General features: G+C 42.8%; 1 protein-coding gene across 1 annotated transcript in view; it reads left to right on the top strand.

The window, feature by feature from the left end:
• LOC138245696 (zinc-binding protein A33-like) overlaps positions 1 to 15,137 on the top strand; it is a 51,539-nt gene extending 36,402 nt beyond the window's left edge. The window contains exons 4-7 of the mRNA XM_069199520.1: positions 2,124 to 2,357; positions 6,578 to 6,597; positions 10,724 to 10,839; positions 13,023 to 15,137. Coding sequence (XP_069055621.1) covers positions 2,124 to 2,357; positions 6,578 to 6,597; positions 10,724 to 10,839; positions 13,023 to 13,567 — 915 coding nt within the window. The 3' untranslated portion in view covers positions 13,568 to 15,137. The remainder of the gene's footprint in view (positions 1 to 2,123; positions 2,358 to 6,577; positions 6,598 to 10,723; positions 10,840 to 13,022) is intronic.
• The last annotated feature ends 5,975 nt before the right edge of the window (positions 15,138 to 21,112 follow it).

Genomic DNA, 21,112 nt, shown 5'->3' with positions numbered 1-21,112 from the left:
GGATCAACTCTTCATCGGGTACGTGGGAAAGAGGAGAGGAAGGGCAGTCCACAAGAGAACACTCTCCAGGTGGGTCATTCTTTGCATTAAGCTGTGTTATTCTCTGGCAAAGAAAGAATCCCCTGATGGAATAAGAGCTCATTCCACCAGAGCTAAGTCGGCCTCTTCGGCCTTGGCTAGGGGTGTTCCTGTGGTTGACATCTGCAAAGCCGCAACTTGGTCATCCCTCCACACTTTTGCAAAACATTATTGCTTGGATTCGGAGGTTAGGATGGATGGCCATTTTGCACGGTCGGTACTGCAGGATATCTTGGTTTGACTATTCAGGCACCCTCCACCGAGTGCGGTACTGCTTTGGGACTCTATTCAATGAGTGAGGAATCCACAGGTAGTTGTATCCATCAGAAGAACGAGTTACTTACCTTCGATAACGCCTTTTCTGGTAGATACACTAGCTACCTGTGGATTCCTCACGGTCCCACCCGCCTCCCCGTTGCCTCTCTGGTCTTACCAAGTTATCCTTGGGTGAGCTCCTGTTGGTATTATATTATTTTCATATGTATATGTGTATATATTTATTTATGTATATATGTACATATATTTAAAAAAAAAAAAAGAATTTGTGAAGATGCTATACATAGTCTATATGTATATATTTTTGCTTATTTACGTATTTATGCTGATGTTTTATCTATTTGATTTAATTAAATATTGTTGTATAAGTATTTGTTTCAATTGTATATATATATTTTTTGCTGGTGTTTGCCTGTTCCTATCAGAGGCACGTAAAAAATGTTGGTATTGACGTCGGCACGTCGGCGAGGACCTCTTATTGCCTGTATGACGTCAGACGGCATTGTGTGGGCAATTGTGACGTCCTCGTCGACATGCAGAAGCTAGGAAGAAAATTTCCGTCGAAAGCTGGCGCAGGGGGAAAATTCAATGAGTGAGGAATCCACAGGTAGCTAGTGTATCCACCAGAAAAGGCGTTACCAAAGGTAAGTAACTCGTTCATCACACCCAAACTCTTTTGCAGGCTGCCACTGAATGTGGCTGATGGGGCGGGGGAGTGTCCGTGATAGGAAGCGTAGTCTATATGGGTGTATTCACCCATTGGCTGTGACTGATGAGCTGCATCCAAGTCCAACTGACTGCTATAGGCTAACTGAAAGGGTGTTCTATATTCCACTGATTATACCCTTTTCTCTTTCATTTTTGTCTTGTTCCAATTTTAATTGTCAATTGTAATTGCTTCCATTGTCTTCATTAATCATTTCGCCAGCCGTTTCTCTTGTTTTCTAAGTCCTTTCTCATTTTGGTACCCACCTTTGTCAATTACCATTTGTTTGTCACTTTGTATACGTAAATTATCTTGATTTATAAAACGCACTATATTTTAAAATAAAGATAAAGCAATGTGGTAATGGATACTGTACTATAGTGTTCTTCAGTGTTCCAGTTTTCACAAAATATTACACAATCTTTTCCATTCAGCAAACATGGTAGCACTTTTGCCCTTTAATTTTCCCTTTAAGGTCCCTTCTTTTGTTTCATTATTTTTATCTAATGTTGTCTATTTATTCGCTTCATTTCTGCTCATTTACTGTTAGGTCTTTAACTTTATTAATTTCCTGTCTCGCATTATCTCCATTTACTGCTTTTCTTTCTATCCTCACATTTCTTTTGTTTTCAGTCTGGTTCCGTTTAATTTTATTTATCAGTATCTGTTCTTATCTTCTTTCTGATTATCTTATCTTACTTCTTTATTTCTGTATTATTCAGTTATTCTATTACTTTTGTTTATTTTCTATATGTTTGTTTTTCTTGTTGTTTTTTCTGTACAGTCCATGTTTTTATTGTTCTCACTTTATTTTATGTTTTGGCCTCTCTCTGTTTTGTTTGGTCTTTCCTCTTTTTTAGTACTTAGATTGGCCTTCAATATTTTTTCATTATCCTTTCTTTCTGGCATCTTAGCGGTCCCACTTTTTCTATGTCATCGGTGCGTTGATCTGTACTAAACTATGTTTGCATGTGAATTAATTCTGAGTCACATCTTTCTCTGTGTTCAAAGCGAGAGATCAGAGCCAATGGCCCCTTTTATTGTGTATGCTCCATTCCTCTAGAAGACTACTCAGAACCTCACTGCAAAAATCCAGGAAAACTTTAAGCAGCTGCATCAAATCCTTCAAGCAGAAGAGAGTAGTATTCTAGAAGAGCTGAGGGAGGAAGAGGAGAAAGCTCTGAGCATGCTGCGATCACACATCCAGGACCTGGAACATGGAATCTTGGAGCTGGAGAGGGACATCAAAGGCATCGCTCAGACCATGATCAAGAGTGGCGACCCATTCCTCCTGGAGGTGAGCAATCCTTCCCAGGGTGTGAGCAAGTTTTCTCCAGTCTGGCCTTATACATTGCACGAGAGTGCTCATCTATGCAGCAAACACTACAATCTAAATAGATGGAAAGCTGGGCTAGACCCGCTGATGTTCTCCCTTGAGACAATCATCACAGTGAGACATAGATGGGTTCTCGTCCACCACCTTTATCACTCCCATGCAAGGCACTGTCATACAAACTATCTTCCCCTTTTCTTTCTTATTGGGCTTACTCCTATATGATAACGTTAATTACTTTGTCAAAAAGAGACCTGCTGTTCCCAGAGAAAAATATGTTTTATCCATAGACTGGCGCCTCTTGAAAGCTGCAGGGCTGGCGCAAAGTCAGAAACATCACATATCAGCAGAGTCCATGTGGCTAAAAAATTAGCAGACTTTGCAGTACACGAGAGGCCGACATGCAAACACATTCTAATATGTTATAGCTATTTTAAAAGAAAACGTGATGCTTGTATAGGTGAACAAATAATAGCGATTTTACTATGAACTTTTTTCTGTGAACTACGGCATTATCAGCTCTGAAGACAAAGATGATAATAACATGTGTCAAGTTTGGGAAAGCTTTAACTTTGCTGTTGTAAAAACACCTCGTATTTAACATGCACAGATTTTTCATTTATTCTATAAAATGTCTAACAATAACTGTTTTATGGTTAACGGTAACTATCAATAAACTGTGAATTTAATTAAAAGTATTGAGATCACAATTAGTGACCACTCATGCACAGGGCAGCTTGTATTAATTAATTAAAAAGCAAAGGCGATAGTGCTGGTTTCTGGATTACCCACATGAAAGAGCTAGCTAAAGAGAAATATCGTCCTGATTTAATTTGCTTCCTTTAGCCAGTGTTCAACAATCTCGCCACAGTACAGCGCCTCTTTTTTTTAAACCAATCATCTGATAAGGTTGGTTCAAGCTAGTGTGGTATCCACATTGTGAAATGCCGCTGACAGGATATTCAAATATTAGAAAAACACGTGGCTTCTGTCACCAAAGCCCAGCACTCTCTCCCAGCTTTCTTCACTGCAAGTCAACACTCCTTCACCCCAGAGCTCAGCAGACTCCACCAGTGGCCGTGCCCAACAGGGGCTTGCATGCTCGTCCCCCACCCCGAGCCTTTTACCTTCCTACCGTTGACCATGCCCATGAGGCTCCTGATGCAGGCCCTGCTCAAAGAAACCCAGTGCTATGAACTTCTATTTCCCATGAGCCTGCTTAGCACATCTATAGGTCATATTCAGTAAACTCCTAAGTGTGCGCTAGGTTCATCGTTCTCATGTCAAGCTCTGCATGGCCAGGGGTCTTCAAACTGGGTGGCCTCAAGTGATCCCAGGGGGGCTCCAGGCTCTGGCCAAAAGAAGCATTATACAGATAACAGTGCTTTGTGTTAAGCAGAATAATGTTATTGCATTTAAAAAAAGGTAACAGTACTTAACTGCAATGCTTAAATAGGTCTAGACATATTTAAACATTGCCATTTTAATAGAATAATTATGAAAAATTCTGAGGGGGGGGCCTGATGATTTTTATTTTTCAACTGGGGGGACATTAAAAAAAAGTTTGAAAACCACTGATCTAGGCCTTTCACCATCCTTGCCATAATACAGAATCTATATAGAAGCAAGTTTTGTTTAACTTACCTTTCCAAAGGTATTTAAAGGAGTAAACATTTGTAGTTTCAAGTGATGTGATCAGTGATGTCAGTGGTGCTTTCTTTAATAATATTTTCACTGACTTCATTTGTAATGTTATATGTCACATTATCTACAAGGTGATGGGAAGTGCGTGGGGAGTTACGATTGGAATTTAACTAGAAAATCCCTTCAACAGAATATTCTTATGCCCATTTTAATGTTTTTTTTTCTGTATAACGCACACTATTTTGCATTGGAAGTAGAACTTCACATTTACAAACGTGATTTTATAGTGCTTTGTTTATAGTTTTATGATAGATAGCCACTCATGTTTAAAGTGTATATTGGTTCTCTAGGTGGGCCCTACCCATCCCCTTGACCCATTGCGTCTTCCTCCACATCCAGCTTCATACGATGAAGAAGGTGGGCCATTACCGAAGGCTTTGCCCAGTCCCCCTGGCCCCCTGAGGCCTGTAGCCTTATGCAGCAAGTTGGGGGTGTATGAGCTGCCCTTAAGCAATACCCAGCACCGGCTGTGCCTGCTTTCTCACACCCAGCCCAACGCACGGCCGTCAGCCAAGCACATTGGGCTTTACCCACTGAGAGGCCTTCAGCCATTCCCTGTGCCCAGTTGGCCGACCTTCAGAGCCTGAAGAGCAGAGCCTTTGGCCATGCTCTGTGAGCTTTGGGCATAGTCCTTTGGCCTTCAGCAGTGCCCTGCACCAAGTCCACTGTTCCCAGCACCCCTAAAGAATCTCTGATGTGCTCAGTGAGTGTTGTTGTTCCTCAGGATTTAGGCTTTACCCCTAGTACCACTCTTCTAGAGTTCTTGATTCTCTGCCTCAGACTGACTGACTGGGAACTCTAGTAATGGGCATCTACTTAGAATGACAGTTGGCATTGGTCTTCAGTAATACTGTGGTTAGACAAGTGCCACTGAGAGTGTTTGACAGAGGACTTTTTGCAAAAGAAAATCAGCATAGAAGGACCCCGAAAAAAGAAATGTCTCCCACCTTTAAAAGTGAGTTTAGACTGCTCGTGGGACAATAGTTATCCTATTTGCTGAACTTGCACAAAAAAAGATTTTTGAGGTGCTGAAAGGTGAGTCTAGGTAGGTTGCAACTAATTTTGTCCTAAGGGAGGCAACTAAAAGGCCGTCTGACTGGGTCATATGGTTTGCTTCCTTAGGCCCAGAATTAATTGCATAGAAGCATGTTGTATCCTCTGCACATTTATGATTTGACAATTAAGAAAGCATTCGGATAACTGAGAAATAAGTATTTTTTAACCCTCCTTACTATTGTCGTGTGGGTAAATAAAAGTTGTAGGATGGTCTTTGACTTAAGTGTGCAGGCAGAAACAACCCCAGCCTTTTTGGGGTCGAGCACGCAATCGCTCCTTCCCTATTGTAATCTCTCTTTGGGCTTTTAACCACGCCCATGTCGCACCTGTCACTTTCATTGGTTTGTGGGCTTGCCTTTCAAAATCCACTTGATTTCATTAGTCAAAGGCAAGCATACGTCATGCCTTTTCTGGTGTTTAGCCCGCCTCGAGCGCACCGGCCAACTACTGAAAACATATGAGGCTCCATGATTTCAGCATGGTTTCCGGACTACTTTATCTTTTTATTTTCCACGCAGCGTGGTCGCGCTGGGTTTTACATAGCGCGATCGTGCTCGTTTGTTTGGGTTTTCAATCTCAGGGTGATCGGACTGCGTTTTAAATAGTGTGATTGCACTCATTTTTTTTTTCTTTCAATTTGTGTGGCAAGAAAAGCCCTGTTAGGAGTTTACAACGCTAATAGCTCTAACTCGAGCAAATGCGAGACCCGTTGCATTGCAAATGATTGTTACCTTCTTACGTTCGTTTGACCTTCTTATAAACGTTTTGCCAAAAACTTTAGAAAGAGAGGTCAAAACCCCAAGGACTTTGTGTCATGTACAACATGTACAATGAACAAAATCTGAACTTCAATGTGTGATCATTTTCTTGTACTGTGCCCCAAGAGGGTTCTCCCTGGAGTCTGGTTTTCTGTTATCCAGTGCTGAGTTCATATGTACCATTTGATTTTACCCTTGTATGCAAGCAGTTAAACGTTAAGATCCAGCATTACGTTAATCCCACATTACTTTCCTCACATCACTGTTGCGTGCTTTATGATGTAACAAGATGGTTCAGTATTTTAATCACTTCCTTCTGACATATCTGGGTGACTTCCAGTTGTGACATTCAGATCGGGGCAGTGCCATCTCTACCATGCATTAATTTAAAGTGGATACATTGAGGTCCATTTCATTGGTTAATCTAAATGATTGTGGTATTAAGTAATATTTAAAAACAGTTATTAATAATATAGAGGTACCAACTTCATGCAAAGGTAACATTTTGCTGAAAACCTCTCAAAAAGACAGTTTACGAAACAACTTGTTTTTCATAATGTTTACCTGTTGCTCCCGTGACACGGAGGATGGTAAGATTAGGAGCATCAGAAAAAACAGAGGGCAAACAAACTAAATTAATGTCATTTTCTTTATTTTCCATTCTAGGTGGAGAATCTGAAGACCAAGTGAGTAGTAGGCGCTATTAATCTTGCAAGCACGCAACTTGTGGTGGTGTACAATTTTATACTGAATATATTTTCCTGGTACATTTTACTTGATTTTCTATAGAACCGATAATTGTATCGCTACACATTTTCTTGGAGTACTTTGAAGTTTGTGGCCAGTGGTGTAAGGAAACTTGAGGGGGAACCCCTGCAAAGTACATGGAGGGGGCTCCCTCCCCCTTGGGCCCAGTCAGGGTCCTGCCGCCCGTGCACAGTGTGCTGTCGTGAGGAGGTGCCATGGAGCTCGGGGGCCTTTGTTACACCAGTGTTTGTGGCCTATGCGTCAGTATTTTATGCTAATCAATATCTTCCCAGGTGCTCTATGCAGGGAGCAATTTAGATGGTAGTAATAGTCATAAATTTAGCAAGTTGGTTGACCTCAGAAAAATAATTGCTCTGAAGATAATAAGCTCTAGATTGTATCCCTCTGAGGTACGTTGTTTTGTACTATTTTAAGACGTTCTGGAGGATTCTGAGAGCTAAATATTGAGAAATAAACTTTAGTGGTACATTCAGTAAGGGATTGTGGGTTTTTTAAGATATTTTACAAATTACCTATGATTACCACAGCAATACAAAGCAAATCTATGTATTATCTTTCCAACGGGAAATACTGAAGATATATGAATAGCTGTGTCACTGATTTCTTCAAATAGCTGTGGCACTTCCAAGCAACGCAGACATAAAATCATATTATGTCACAGCACAACGACAAATGATCCTGCCCCACCATGCCACTTTTGGTGGTAGACCTTTATGAGTGAATGCCTCTACCGGACAGTGTCCACACTCGCTATCATGTCTCTTCCGACAGATGTCCCACGTCGTATCATTTAATATTGCTTTAAAATATATCCCACCGCCAGAACGTTGCTATTGTGGGAGTTTGCGTCACTTACTGAGTGGACCATTGTGTAGAAATTTCACACCCCTCCCAGCAGTCCCCATTTTGTGGGTGTCTGTGTTGATACTACCTAGATAGTGCATGGTTTGGTTTAGGAAAAAGTGACATCTGTTGCTGCAGGAAAAGGTCTTGAAGGGTTCTCTTCCTCAGCCTCACACTTCAGTACCAGAGCTTGGTAGTGTTGATTGGTTCAGTTCATGCTTGTTGATACCCATTTCAAACTAATCAGGATTGAGAGCCCGGAGGGTCTTTCCTTAGAACTGAATATTTCACCTCAATTCATTGGCGGATTTGAGAAACGGCACCATGTTTCATTGGGATCGCCACACTTCAGTTTCTCATGTGAACTTCATAAGAATGGATGGGTACCAGTCAAACACAGCTTGCAACCTCAAAATAGGTCATTATATGAGATCATTAGAACTCACGCTATCCTGTGTTATGCAGTAGAATATTTGATATGTTATGATCCTTGTGATACTTGTTTCAGCAAAAGTTAATGTCACATATTTGTGACCATCTGCATGTAGCTGCCCTATGACTTTTTCAGTCATTTTCGTCCGCTTGATAGGTCAGCCTTTCTTATAACTCCCACCCTCTTTGCTCATCCACTCAAGCTGTATGCCTGGTAAAGCAGTTTGTCAGTTTAAGATAGAGGATGGCCTACAGAGTTTACAGAGTAAAAATATGCATTATTACATCCAGCGGTGACGTGATGCATCACCGTGGTTTACTTACTGGATTATGTAGTGAAAGTCCATTAAAAAGAATTGTTCCAAAATAAAGAAAGAGAGTGCCTCCCAGGTCAGCTGACAGATTTCCCAGTGCCCTGTTCACATTTTTCCAGAGTGGTTAATCGGGCAGCTGCCTGCTTTTTCGGGCCGCCTTCACCCTTGAAAAAATTCAGTTGAAGGAGTGCTGACACAATTGACCCAGTAAATGCTTCGTACATTCGAAGAGAAGGGGCAGTTGACCGTTACCTGTCTTTAGACACCTTCACTGTTACCGTTTCTGAGACAACATCGGGGTGTAGGAGTCCTGAGACAGCTGACAGTTGCCACTGCACCCATTTCACAGTTTCAGTCAGGGCACACGGGCGGGTTTCAGCTATACCAGGTCTGCTTGTGCTGCACCATTTCCTGGTCCCGTGAGGCAATTGGAGCCAAGGCACTGGGTCTGCAGTCAGGGATCCCAGGGATCCTTCGCCCACAAAAAAGAGGATGAAGGATACTTTGGACATTGACTACTGGTCTGGTGCCATGTTCATCCAGCGAACAGGAGGCTGGCAGGTGCCTACTGGCCCTCTACAGCCAAATGAGAACTGAAACAGGCGACAACTGCTCCAGCACCCTTTTCGAATTGTTCACAGGTTACCGAGTCAGCTGCCTCAAGCCGCCTTTACCCTCATAGAAATAAGGTGAAAGAGGCTTGGGGCAGGTGACAGCTGTCCCCGTGCCCTGTTTGCAGTTGACAGCGTCACCAGGCCAGCTGTCACAGGCCAACATCACCCTCCAAAAAAATGAGGTTGGCCCTTAAGACTTTGTGGTCAAGAATAGGTGATGGCTTCCCCAGAGCAGTGCTCACAATTGCAAACAGGGTACCAGGCCAGTTGTCAGATGTCCCTGGCCGACTTCACCCTGCATAAATAGTGTTTGGCAGGACCTGGTTAATCCCAGCATGTACATACAACAGAGCCAGTTTCCACTCTTACAGTTCACTTGCCACGTAGGATGGATGAGTCAAAATTTAGGAATGGAATTAGGTCATCAGGAAAGTGACTGAAGAGCAAACATATGAAATGTCCCCTGCAATGCCACCGTGGGTTTCAGTAGGATTTGTGCAAGAGGGGACAAATGAAAGAACTCGCATTTACATTTCTAGACGTTACTGCATCTCTTCCGAAACCCCGTAAGAGCTGAAGTGGGTCTATTAGGATTGGCAGCTCCTATAAAATAGGGCACTCTGATTCAAATCTTCCAAAATACCAGGAAGTAGTATTGGTTAGTACTAAGTATTAGGTAATGGCATAAGAAGGGCTGTCATCTTATGATAGCCCTGCACTGTATGTAAGGTGCAAGAGCATGACCGTGTTTCACATCAAGCCCCAAACTATTGATGTGTATTTTTGAATCACAGAGATGAGGGATCACAAGCACTTATGGCTGACACGCCAAAACATTTTTGGATTGTAGGATGTGAGATGAAAATCCACAACAAGCATCTCTAGGCCGAACAAGCACCAGCAAGGTTTTGGACACAGTCAATGTGTCAGTGGTGTTTATGCGTTGTAAGAGGGTCCTATCCTGGAAGTGATGTGGATTGAGGGAAGTGAGATTCCTGAAAGAAGATACGTGGAGATCATTTGAGGGGCATATACCATTGAAGGACCTTGAGCGAAGAACCATGATAAGGGATGCGATTTCCTATCACTTTTGGTACGATGTCATTTGATGAATATTCGGATTTCTTATTACTATGTACCACTAGAAAGCATTTGAGATCCGTAGACAAAGGTGAGACTGGAGAGCTCTCTATACAGCATAGTTGTGCCACCGGAGGACATTGCAAATCTATAGATTTCAGTGCCACTGAAGAATGCTGCGAAACGTGTCGCTATCGTTGAATGCTACAGATCTGTGAATAACTGCCCTCCTAAAAATATTGTAGGTGTTGTGTCACTGGAAAACACTGTAGGTAGTTGTGTGTGAGAATTTTACAATGCAGATGTGCCACCGTAGATTACTGCAGATAGATATAACAGTTTAGAGCCCCTCAAGGACCACTGAAAACATTAATAATTGCAGTTGCTGCTTAGAGTGTGGAACTGGAGGATACCACAGATGTATTGGTAACTGATGTTGGGGAGTATTGCTGATCTACAGATGGCTGTGCCATTTCTATCATTGTGTACAGGTGTGCTATTAGAGTTCTCTAAATAGCTGCGCCACTGGATAACACAGCAGATCTACACTGGCTAGGTCACTGATGAACACTGTTTCTCCATAAATAGCTGAGCCACTGAAGAGCTCTACATATTTTAAGGACATGTCAAGCCTGACGTGTGTCATTACAGAACACTGGAGATTCTTGTTTTTCCATTTTCTCTTCTCTTCTCCACGTGATCCTATTTCTTTCTCTTCGACCTGCATTCTTTCATGTCAGTCCTCTCTTTTGTCACCTCAGGCCCTCTGCACCCTTGCCACCTATGCCTGAAATTAACACGGACGTGCGGATCGCAAGGTACTCTGGACCCCTGCAGTACACAATGTGGAGGAAGATGCTGAAGTCCATTCGCCCAGGTACCAGGCTATGAAAGTCCCTGACTACTGCTTTGTTGCCTAGTCTCTGTCTGAAAACCGCACAGATGTATTGAGATTCTGCAGCGTGCTACCCCCGTCTAATTCTAGTGTGAACGTGATTGCCGGGCTCCCACACGGTGAGCGAGTGGCATACGTCAGTTAGAACCCAGGCCCTCTGGCCACACTGTTGAAATTGACTAGATTAATTCTAACACTGAGAAGTTGAATGTCTCCTTCTTCAGGGGTTCCCCATTTTAGACCTGCCTCCCAAAAACGTCATTAATTTCCAGCAGGCATAGTGATGGCTACAAGGCCTCCTTGGACAAACGTCAGAACCAGATTTCATGTTCTCAGACAAGCATTGAGCTCCAGGGAGTTGCTGTAAATGCGAGAGAAAGAGAGTGGCTCTGATTTTACTTTCGTGTGACAAGCGGGGTTGGAGAGAAGAACAGGATTTTAAGTTTAAGATCAACAACCAGTCCTTGTTCCATAAATGGTATTAAAGTTTAGATGTAAAAAGTTATTTTCTTTCTCATGTTCATTGGCCCATTTTTTTTTATTCTAACATAAATATAATCATTAGGAGGGAATAACCGTCGAAGGTGGTCTTGCAAGTCGATATCCTGGGAGTTTTGGTCGATTCATTAGTATGTCAGCCTGTGCTTGACTTGTGAATTTTCACCAGCTCCCTTGGTCATTTAAAGGCCCCAGCCATTCTGGGGAAACAGTGGTTCTCCTCTAGTTCAGGCCAACTTTGATGTTCTTCAGTTTATGCGACATACCCTTACCGTTGCTAGCCTGTACTTTGGGAAGGCTTACTTGCACCCTGCCAAATGCTACAACGGATTTCCTTTACTGGAAACCTCTACACAGTGGGTTTCATAAGTGTAGGGTTGATGTGTCTGGTTGTGGATTTATACTTTTACTGGGGCTAATGGGATTTCAGGACTTAGGAAAGCGCTTTCAACTGTCTTGAAAATGTGTGGTCGAAAAGCCCAAGGTCAGGGAAGTGACCTGCTCTGTAAGCATGAAGAATAGAAAGTAAACAATTGCCTAGATCAGCATGTTCATGTCAGATCCACACTGTTCTGCTCATGTCCTGCCTGCTGCCACACAGAGACCTTGCACGACCTCCAAGTCAAAGCTGCCTCTTGTAAAGTGTGTGTGCGTGAATGATTTTCAGCATGCATACCCTAGCCTCATTTTTTTAAGTGCAAATACGTGTTGTGTTTTTTAATTTTCTTCTCCTAGCAGCCTTCTTAGCTGCCCATCTCTAGACGAGTACATCTCTTTTTAGTCTTGAAGTGAGGCCGCCAGCAATGTGCACGGTGCTTAGGTTGTGGATCCAGAGCTGGACGCACTACAACCGATTGTCTTCAGAGCAGGAAGCCATGCTCTAGTGTGATTGCCCAAACATGACACAATACTCTAGTTGTGGACAACAGAACTGCACACTCCGCACCGTAGCTGCCCGAATTGGACACAACACTTGAGTTGTGTTCTTCACTGCTGGGCTCAATACTTGAGAAGAGGCCTCGGGAACTGAGCACAGTGCTCTAGATGTGATATTGTGGAATATAAAATATCATACACAGTGCATTATAGTGCATTGAGCAGCTAGCATCTCTGGGGCATGTTGTGCTTTGCCTCTTCTCACGATCTCACTTATGGTGTCCTTGCACCACCCGGCAGTGCACTGCAAACTCCGCACACATCTTTAATAACATAAGATCTGTTCAGGGCATTTCTGTCTTAGTTTGTTTTAGATAAACCAGCCTGTAAAGCAATCTGTTTCTTATATAAAGGTGGCCATATATCGAGGTTGGGTGTTAGTAATTGAGGAGATCCTGAGAAGGACTACCATTAAAATTACCACTGTAACATGCCTTTGCTACACAATCGCTTCTGCGTTCCAAATTGTCAGAGCAAATTACAAAGAGAGCTGGACTGGTGATTGGTAACATCAAATGCTTCACTTAAACAGTGTGGATTGGCTAATCTGAATGCTTGGCCTTCAGTTTATATTTAAGATGTATGAAAAATTTGCTTTTGCAACCAGGTGGCATAAGAATCTGAGCCCTAGGGAGAAAAAAAATATCTCGAACAAGCGAGAAAGAAATCTGCTACAAAAGTGCATGCATGACCATTGTTATTAAAATGTTTCCTCTATTTTCTCATTACAGTTCCAGCCCCTCTGACTTTTGACAAAGAGACAGCGCACCCTAATCTGATCTTCTCTGGTGATCTGAAGGAGGTGACGGAAGTCCCCAAACCACGCGCAGTCCATATCAGCCCTAAGTGCTTCCAGCAGTGCGTGAACGTGCTGGCCTCTGAGAGCTTCAGGAGCGGCTGCCATTACTGGGAGGTCTGGGTGGGCAGCAAGACAAAGTGGGACCTTGGAGTGGCTGCAGACCACGTGGACCGGGCAGCCAAGGTCAAGCTGTGCCCAGAGAACGGTTACTGGACACTCCGCCTAAGGACCAGTACAGAGTACTGGGCTGCCACAAATCCTTGGACACCTCTAACTCTGCAGACGCGCCCACGGAAGGTGGGAGTTTATCTGTCCTGTGAAGAGGGTAAGGTTGGGTTCTACAATGCAGAAGACATGACGCATCTCTTCACGTTCCAACATGCTCAGGCTGCCCGGTTCTACCCCTTCTTCAGCACCTGCTTTAGTGATGGACAGCTTAACCGAGAGCCCATGAGAATCTGCCACCTGGCTCTGTAGACAGATATGGTAAAGGGCACTTGAGGATCCTCACCACCCTCTGCCACACCTAACAGTAGCATTGCTTGGGTTCATATCCTGTCAAACCTGTGCAACACTGCCTTCTTCTGCAAGGGAGCTGATAACATAATGATCCAGAGGGAAAACTGCAGGTTTAATTTACAGAGCTAATACGCGGTAGTTGTGATGACTTTCTCTCATTTAGGAGTTACATTGTGCTCCCGTGTACTGATCAAATGTTTTGAAGACAGGAGAAAGGCCTCTCTCTCATGTACAAAACGGAGCCTGCAAAACACGGAATGCCTAAGAGGAACCTAACCGATCGAGGTTTCATTCTGCCATTAAGGGATGCCTATTTCCAACCACATCAATCTGTATGAACTCTGTCAGTCGTGTGTGTGTGCGTGCAGTGTGTCATCTCCAGGATCACTCCAGGTCACAAAATTAAGTCTGCCTTAAAGTAGTAAAATGTAAAAACGATTATTGTGCACAAAAGCCAAATCTAATTATGCAGCTAATTTGAGCACAGTTCAGGGACCGCAAGGTGCAGACTGGCAGTTTCTTAACTGGCCAATGGGTATCATTCTCTTTTTATCTTCTTTCACAATTTAGCATACCTTGGCACTTCGGGACTCCTTACAAACGCCTCCCAGCTAGGCTTGGGGTCTGGTCTTTCTACCACTATGCCATAATGCTTGGTGTACTTTTTTCCATTTTCTGGTGGTGTCTGTAGACGCTCTGTCCTACTAATGATAGTGAACAATCATGATTTAGTTTTGCTCTGCAGTTAGTTAAATTCACATGGTTGTCTAAATTCTGTAAAGTAAGACAACATGGCGCTGTTTATTCTTCCGCTCACGTATTCAGTTACAATAATGCAATTATGTTGTGCATTTATTAAATGATAACCATAAAACTAGATCCCTTGAAACTGGGTCCAAGCAATCCTAAAAAAAGTAAGAACATAAGTCTCCTCAGTTGACCTCCCGTCCTAGCTTTGACTTTAGTCTACTGAAACTTATTCTATAAATGGCACTTTGATTCTGGAGAAATCCAGTCACTTATCAGCCCTCGAAGATAAAAGATGGATTCTGTTGGTCTGGTATTTTAAACCTATGTGCTGGCGATAGCAGTTGGATCTGTGCAGCAGGTACATTGCACCACTGAGCTGTCTTATCAAATGACACCTAACCTCTACATTTAACCAACTATATAAGTAATAGCTTGAATTTGTTGTAACACTACCTTTATTGAATGCAAATGTTGCGTACAAAGAGAGCATGCTTTTTTCTTAGATTTGTTTCACAAACATAGATTGCAGGCAGAATAAATGGCAGTAAGTGTGCAACAGTTCTTGACCTAGATCCTAATAAAATCATATTCTCCACCTTTACAGCTCCGGTAAATCGAGCTGCAGTGTGTCTGTAAATAGAAACACAAAGCCAGCTCAAACTTACTCCCTGCAGACTTACAAGCAACACGAATAAGCGTCTTGTTTTTAAATTGGAAATGTAACACGGTTGTGTGCTTATTTAATCTTTCTTTAGGTAAAGGAAATTCTGCATTTAAACATTTGTATGTTTGCAATTCATATATTAGTCATTACAGCTTGATTTTGTGGTGTGCTGTATAAATTGTAGCTATTTATGTGCAGTTTGCTTTTTGTGACTTCTACGTGTGTCTTAAAACAGTATGGCCACTGAGTGTATATTTGGACAAGTTAATTGCTGTATGAATGTGTTTAAACAAAACTACTGCTTTCTTGAAAATACGATTGCAACACAGTTGCCATGTCCAAATAAGATGGAAGCTCAACAACTTCAGGTGAAGTCAACACATGGTTCTCAAAACGGTGTAGCCACAAGAGATCTGAAGGGCACCGCAGCGGACCAAAATCAAGTGAGCAGTGAACACACATGTCAGATGTTTGCAGCGTGGTGGGCTTGGTGCAGTGGTCATGGATGAAAGGTAATTAGGTGTGTGAGTCTGTGTGTCATACCTGGCCCAGGCACAACAGTGATAATTCCTGCTATATTGAGGTCTTCCATTGTGTAATGGTCGCCCTCTTCAGCATATTGTTGGCTGAAATGAAATGAATGTTTTCCTAAAAGGCACGCAAATGCCTAGAGGCATCTTGGCACTGCCTTTATCTCAAGGTAGAGTGAAAGTAACAGAATCCCTATTCACAAAACAGCCAAGTTTTTACAGATTTCCTAAACTGGAATAGCTCTGCCATTTCCTTGAGCTTAAGGGGAAGTATGTCCCAGTGTTTAGTTTCTTGACCACTGATGCATAGGCTTTTCCATGAAGCATATGAATGGAAAGAGAACTTCACGCAAAAATCTATGCATCGTCGGTCAAGAAAAAAAGAGGGTTACTACATCCTGTCTGCTGCATTACAATCCCATTATAGCCTATGGAGATCATAATATGACGGGCAGGATATGTGTCACATTTGTGACGGAGTATCCCATCCGCTAAACTATAAATCAGACCCTACGACTAAGGGCTAGATGTATCAAACACTCTTGCGATCACAAACGGTGATTGCAAAAATGCATTTCGGTATGTATCAAGTCCAGTTTGCGATTCAGTAACTTGTTACTGAATTGTAAATTGGATTTGCGACTACATACCGATGTCAAGGGCGTCCCTTCCTAATACTGAATCGCAGAGGTATGTATGAATGCTTTGTGACCCAAATGCGGTCACAAAACATTTGCATTGAATGCATGCAAAAACATTTTTTAAGAGCAGGCAGTGGTTCCACGGACCACCGCCTACTCTTAAAAAATGAAAAGAAAACTTATTATTTTTAAACACATCCCATTTTCTTTTAAGGAAAACGTGCTGCATTAAAAAAAAAAAAAAAGAGAGATTGATTTATTTAAAAGCAGTCACAGACATGGTGGTCTGCGGAGCCCAGCAGGCCACCATCCCTGTGATTGTAGCCATTCGCAATAATGAATATTAATGAGGTAGGTCCATTTGCGAGCCCTTGCAAATCGCTATATGAAGTTTCAGTCATTCCAATGGCAATTACTTAATTGCGATTCGCAAAAAATCGCAATTTGGTAATCATAATTGGTAATAATGATACATCTGGCCCCAGGATCCTACAAAAAGGTACTGCGCTGTGTGCAAAATAAAGTTATACAATATACGGAGCATTAACTCTAAAGGCTGATTCAATCAGGTTTACAAAGCACAGTTGAAGACAGTTATCCAATACCAAATAGGGCTAAAGGTGGATCAGCCAGGTGTAAAACAATACAAACAGAAGTATACAAGTATACCGACCCGAAGGAGAATCACTGCATCACGGCCGACACTGGGCTCATGAAGAAGCATAGGGGTTGTGCTAAAATAACAGTCCATATTTACAGCGGCCAGAAACTTGGCAGAAGGCTGTTCTGCTGATGGAGCCCATCAAGGACTGGGCCACGAATGGAACTGATTCTGATTTCCAGACAGAGAAGCCAGGGAAAGCGCCACTCTCAAAGTCAGTTCAACACTGGTTTATAATGTTGCTGCATTCCTCAAACCACCACCACCATTTAATACTGCCAAAAAGTAAACTACTTTCAACAGATGAACTGCATGAATAGACCGATTTGAAGATTTCATTGATGCAGTTGAAGAGACTGATAGCAGGAAGATGATCAAATATCTCAAAAATGTTGCTGTTGGTGGTGTGAGAGAAATCATAAAGAAAATGCCAAGAAATTACAAAGTAGTCCCATACCATCAGGTTAAGAATGCGTTGAATCTCACGTACTAAATGTTGACTATGAACGATATGTCTTAGTCAAGAACATCAAAGAGGTGGTGAGATAATTGATGACTTGGAAAGACGCAACACACTCATCAAACACTGCAAGTTCAATTAATTTAATGAAGAAGAAGCCATGAGGCTTGGAGTAATCAATGGATGCTTGTCTGATTCATTCAGACAACAAATGCGGTGAGAAACTCTTTGTCTGGAGCAAGTGTTAACGTCTGCCACAGCTGAGGAATGTGCTGAGAGACAAGCTGTCAACATGGATGCCGGAAGTGTCCAGAACAATTGAGTCATGAGTGTGAAAAGTAATTTAAAACAAAAGACTGAAGGAGTGGTGTCTACACACAAAAAGAAGTGTTTCATATGTGGATTTGTGCTTCCACACGAAGGAAAGTGCCCTGCCAATGGTCAGATATGGAAAGGCTGTGGTAAAGAGAACCATTTTGTGATGATGTGCTGAGCAAAAGGAAATAAGTGTGCTACAACGCAAAGACAAAATGGCTGCCAGAATGTTCCAGAAGCAATGTTTGACACACCCACAAGGCCCTGCGGTAATATCAGTTGAGCCAAATAGGTACTAACAACGTTGATCGTCATCTAAATCATCATCAAACAGTTCTGCAGCCTCAGTAATAAGTGAAGGTGGAGATTGCAAATGTGCCATGTCTATGATTACCTCACGCACATGTCAGATGAGTGAGGACAAAAGTCAGTCAAAGAAAAGTCGACATGTTAAAACAACAAACACTGCCTAAAGATTACAGTGAAAATAAATGGATGTTCAATACCTTTCATCATCAATAGTAGTGCTTCAATAAATATAATGCCTGTAGAAAAGTACAACTGTCTCTGTTACCACAGCTCACGCCGTCAAGACACCCAGGAAATGTAGAGGTTGGTTAATGGCAACAGTGACAGATAAGAAAACAAAAGTCCAAGCACCGATCCATTTACTTCAAGATTTCGGTAGCTAGTGCCTGTTTGCTCAGTTTCAATACGGCTGCTGATAAAGGACTTATTTCAGCGAATTACAACATGAATGCTCATCACAAGATGGTAAGTCAGCTGCTTTCATTGTTTCATGGTTTGAGAAAGTTGAAGACCATGAAAATAAAAATGCATATTAATGAGGATGTCCGTCCAGTTGCTCAGAGACATAGACAAGTTGCTTTTCATGTACAAGAAGCTGCTTAAAAAGAACTTGAATCATTACTTAAGCATGACATTATTGAATGTAACACTGGTTCAACACCATGGGTTTCTTCCATAGTAGTAGTGTGTAAAAAGCACCATGAAGGAGCTGTGCACATATGCGTTGACATAGGCCAACCAAACAAAGCAATTGAACAACAGCGATATCCGGGGCCCCACATTGCAGGCATGATTATGCAATTAAATGGTGCCAAAATCTTTTCTCTGCTTGGTGTAAATAAAGGTTATCAGTTAAAACTAGAAGAAAATTGTCCATATATTACTATTTTTGCTACACATGTTGGTTTGTTTAGATACGAGAGACTTAGGCCCTCATTACAACATTGGCGGTAAAATCCGCTTACCGCCGTGCAGAAGACCGCCAACACACCGCCGCGGCTGCGGAATTCCGCCACAGCTATTATGACCCACATCTCGGAATCCGCCAAAATTCAGACACCCACACAAGTCCGCCACACCAAAGGTCAGTGATAAACTGGCGAAAACAAAACCTCCACCGTCACGCCAACAGAAATACGCCCACACTATCACGACACATGAATCCACGCAGCGGTCTTTCAACCGCAGTATTCCATTGGCGGTACACACCGCCGCGATCAAAATACTCACACTCTTACAAAACACAGCCACATTGGACAATTCAAAATACACACACCTGATACACATACACACACCACTCCCACACACCCATTACAATATAAAACACACACCCACATCACCCCCAAATCCCTACTACCAAAAATTCAGAAAGAGGGCCAGAGAGAGACAGCACCAGCAAGAACAACAGCATCCACAGGCACACAACACCATCACCCACACAACTTCCACGCACCTCACACAACACACCACTACATATCACCACACAATCCACCCCACACATCACCCACACCACCCCATGGCACGGCAAAGACACCCCAGGTTCTCGGAGGAGAAGCTCAGGGTCATGGTAGAGGAAATCGTCCGGGTAGAGCCACAGCTATTCGGATCACAGGTGCAGCACACCTCCATTGCAAGGAAGATGGAGCTATGGGAAAGAATAGTGGACAGGGTCAACGCAGTGGGACAACACCCAAGAAATCGGGAGGACATCAGGAAGAGGTGGAACGACCTACGGGGAAAGGTGCGTTCCGTGGTCTCAAGACAACACCAGGCGGTTCTGCGGACTGGCGGCGGACCCCCACCTTCTCACCCACAACTAACAACACGGGAGGAGCAGCTCTTGGCGATTCTGCATCCTGAGGGCCTTGCAGGAGTAGGTGGAGGAATGGACTCTGGTAAGTCAAACCTTTACTATTACATCCCCCACCCTACCTGCATGCTATCACATGCCCCCACCCTCACCCCCAGCACCCCTACTCCTCACAAATGTCCCAACATCACAAGCCACCCATCCCAACACCAAGCCCTGCATGCAACAACAAAAAATGGACACACCACCAAAGCATGCCCACTGCACATACCCATACACCCCCCTAAACCATCATCACACAAGCTCCCACACAGGAATGCAAGCACTGGGGTACACAATCACCCACCCATTGCACACCATTATTACACACACAGATTTAATAACCATCCTTTTATACCCCTGCAGGACCCCTACCCAACGTCACCGTGCAGGAGGGTCCACACCACCAACAGAAGAGGCCCACAGTGATGACTGCACCTGTTGATAGCCTGAAAAGGAAATTTGGATGTACTATGGGCTTTTGAACATTTCCATATATTCCTGTACTGAAAGCCTTTTACTCTTGTGACTGATCATCAAGACTTGCTGACCTTCTTTAGCAGCCAAAGGCCAAGAGGCCTTCTAGGATTGAATGATATGTACTACAATTGCAAGAGTACGATTATACAACTGTGCATTGACCGGGAAAGGATCAGAACCCTGCTGACTGTTTTTCAAGAGTACTTATTCAAGGTCATGGCACTCCATCCAAAAGAACTGAAGTCTACATCAATTTCATTGTCAAATCAAGTACACCAGCTGCTGTATCGCTAGCCCAGATTGTCACTGCTATGAGTCATGATAGTGACATATTAAAGTTAAAAGACATAATTACACCTCAGTCATGGAACAGGCATGACTGACTTCTTAGTAATGATGGTGCCTATCAGAAGTAGAAGGATGTCAAGGATGAATAATCATTAACTCAGGAAGGAGTTATTCTGCAAGAATCTGGATTCCAGAGAGTCTACGACAAAAAGTGATCGAAGTGGCTCACAAAGGATTCCATAGTATTGTTGCTACAAAAAGACCTCTCCAAGACCAAGTTTGGTTTCCATACCTAGATGAAAGAGTTGAAAAGGAGCTCAAAGCCTGTCACATATTTAATTGCCTGTCAACCAGAGTCACTCAGCATAAGCTAAGAATGTCAGAACTCCCCAAATGTGTCTAGGAGAAAGTAGCCATTGATTTATTTGGTCTACTTGACAATAAATAATATTTAATAGTGATAATAGATGAATATTCATGTTTTCCATTGGTCTAAGATCTTTCATCCACATCACAAGTGATTAATCGAATTGTGAAGTCTGCCAATGGTCCACCC

The sequence above is a fragment of the Pleurodeles waltl genome, chromosome 7, assembly GCF_031143425.1.
Source record: "Pleurodeles waltl isolate 20211129_DDA chromosome 7, aPleWal1.hap1.20221129, whole genome shotgun sequence".
NCBI lineage: Eukaryota > Metazoa > Chordata > Amphibia > Caudata > Salamandridae > Pleurodeles > Pleurodeles waltl.
The sequence above is the reverse complement of the archived record's forward strand: the minus strand, read 5'-3'. Positions and strand labels throughout refer to the sequence as shown.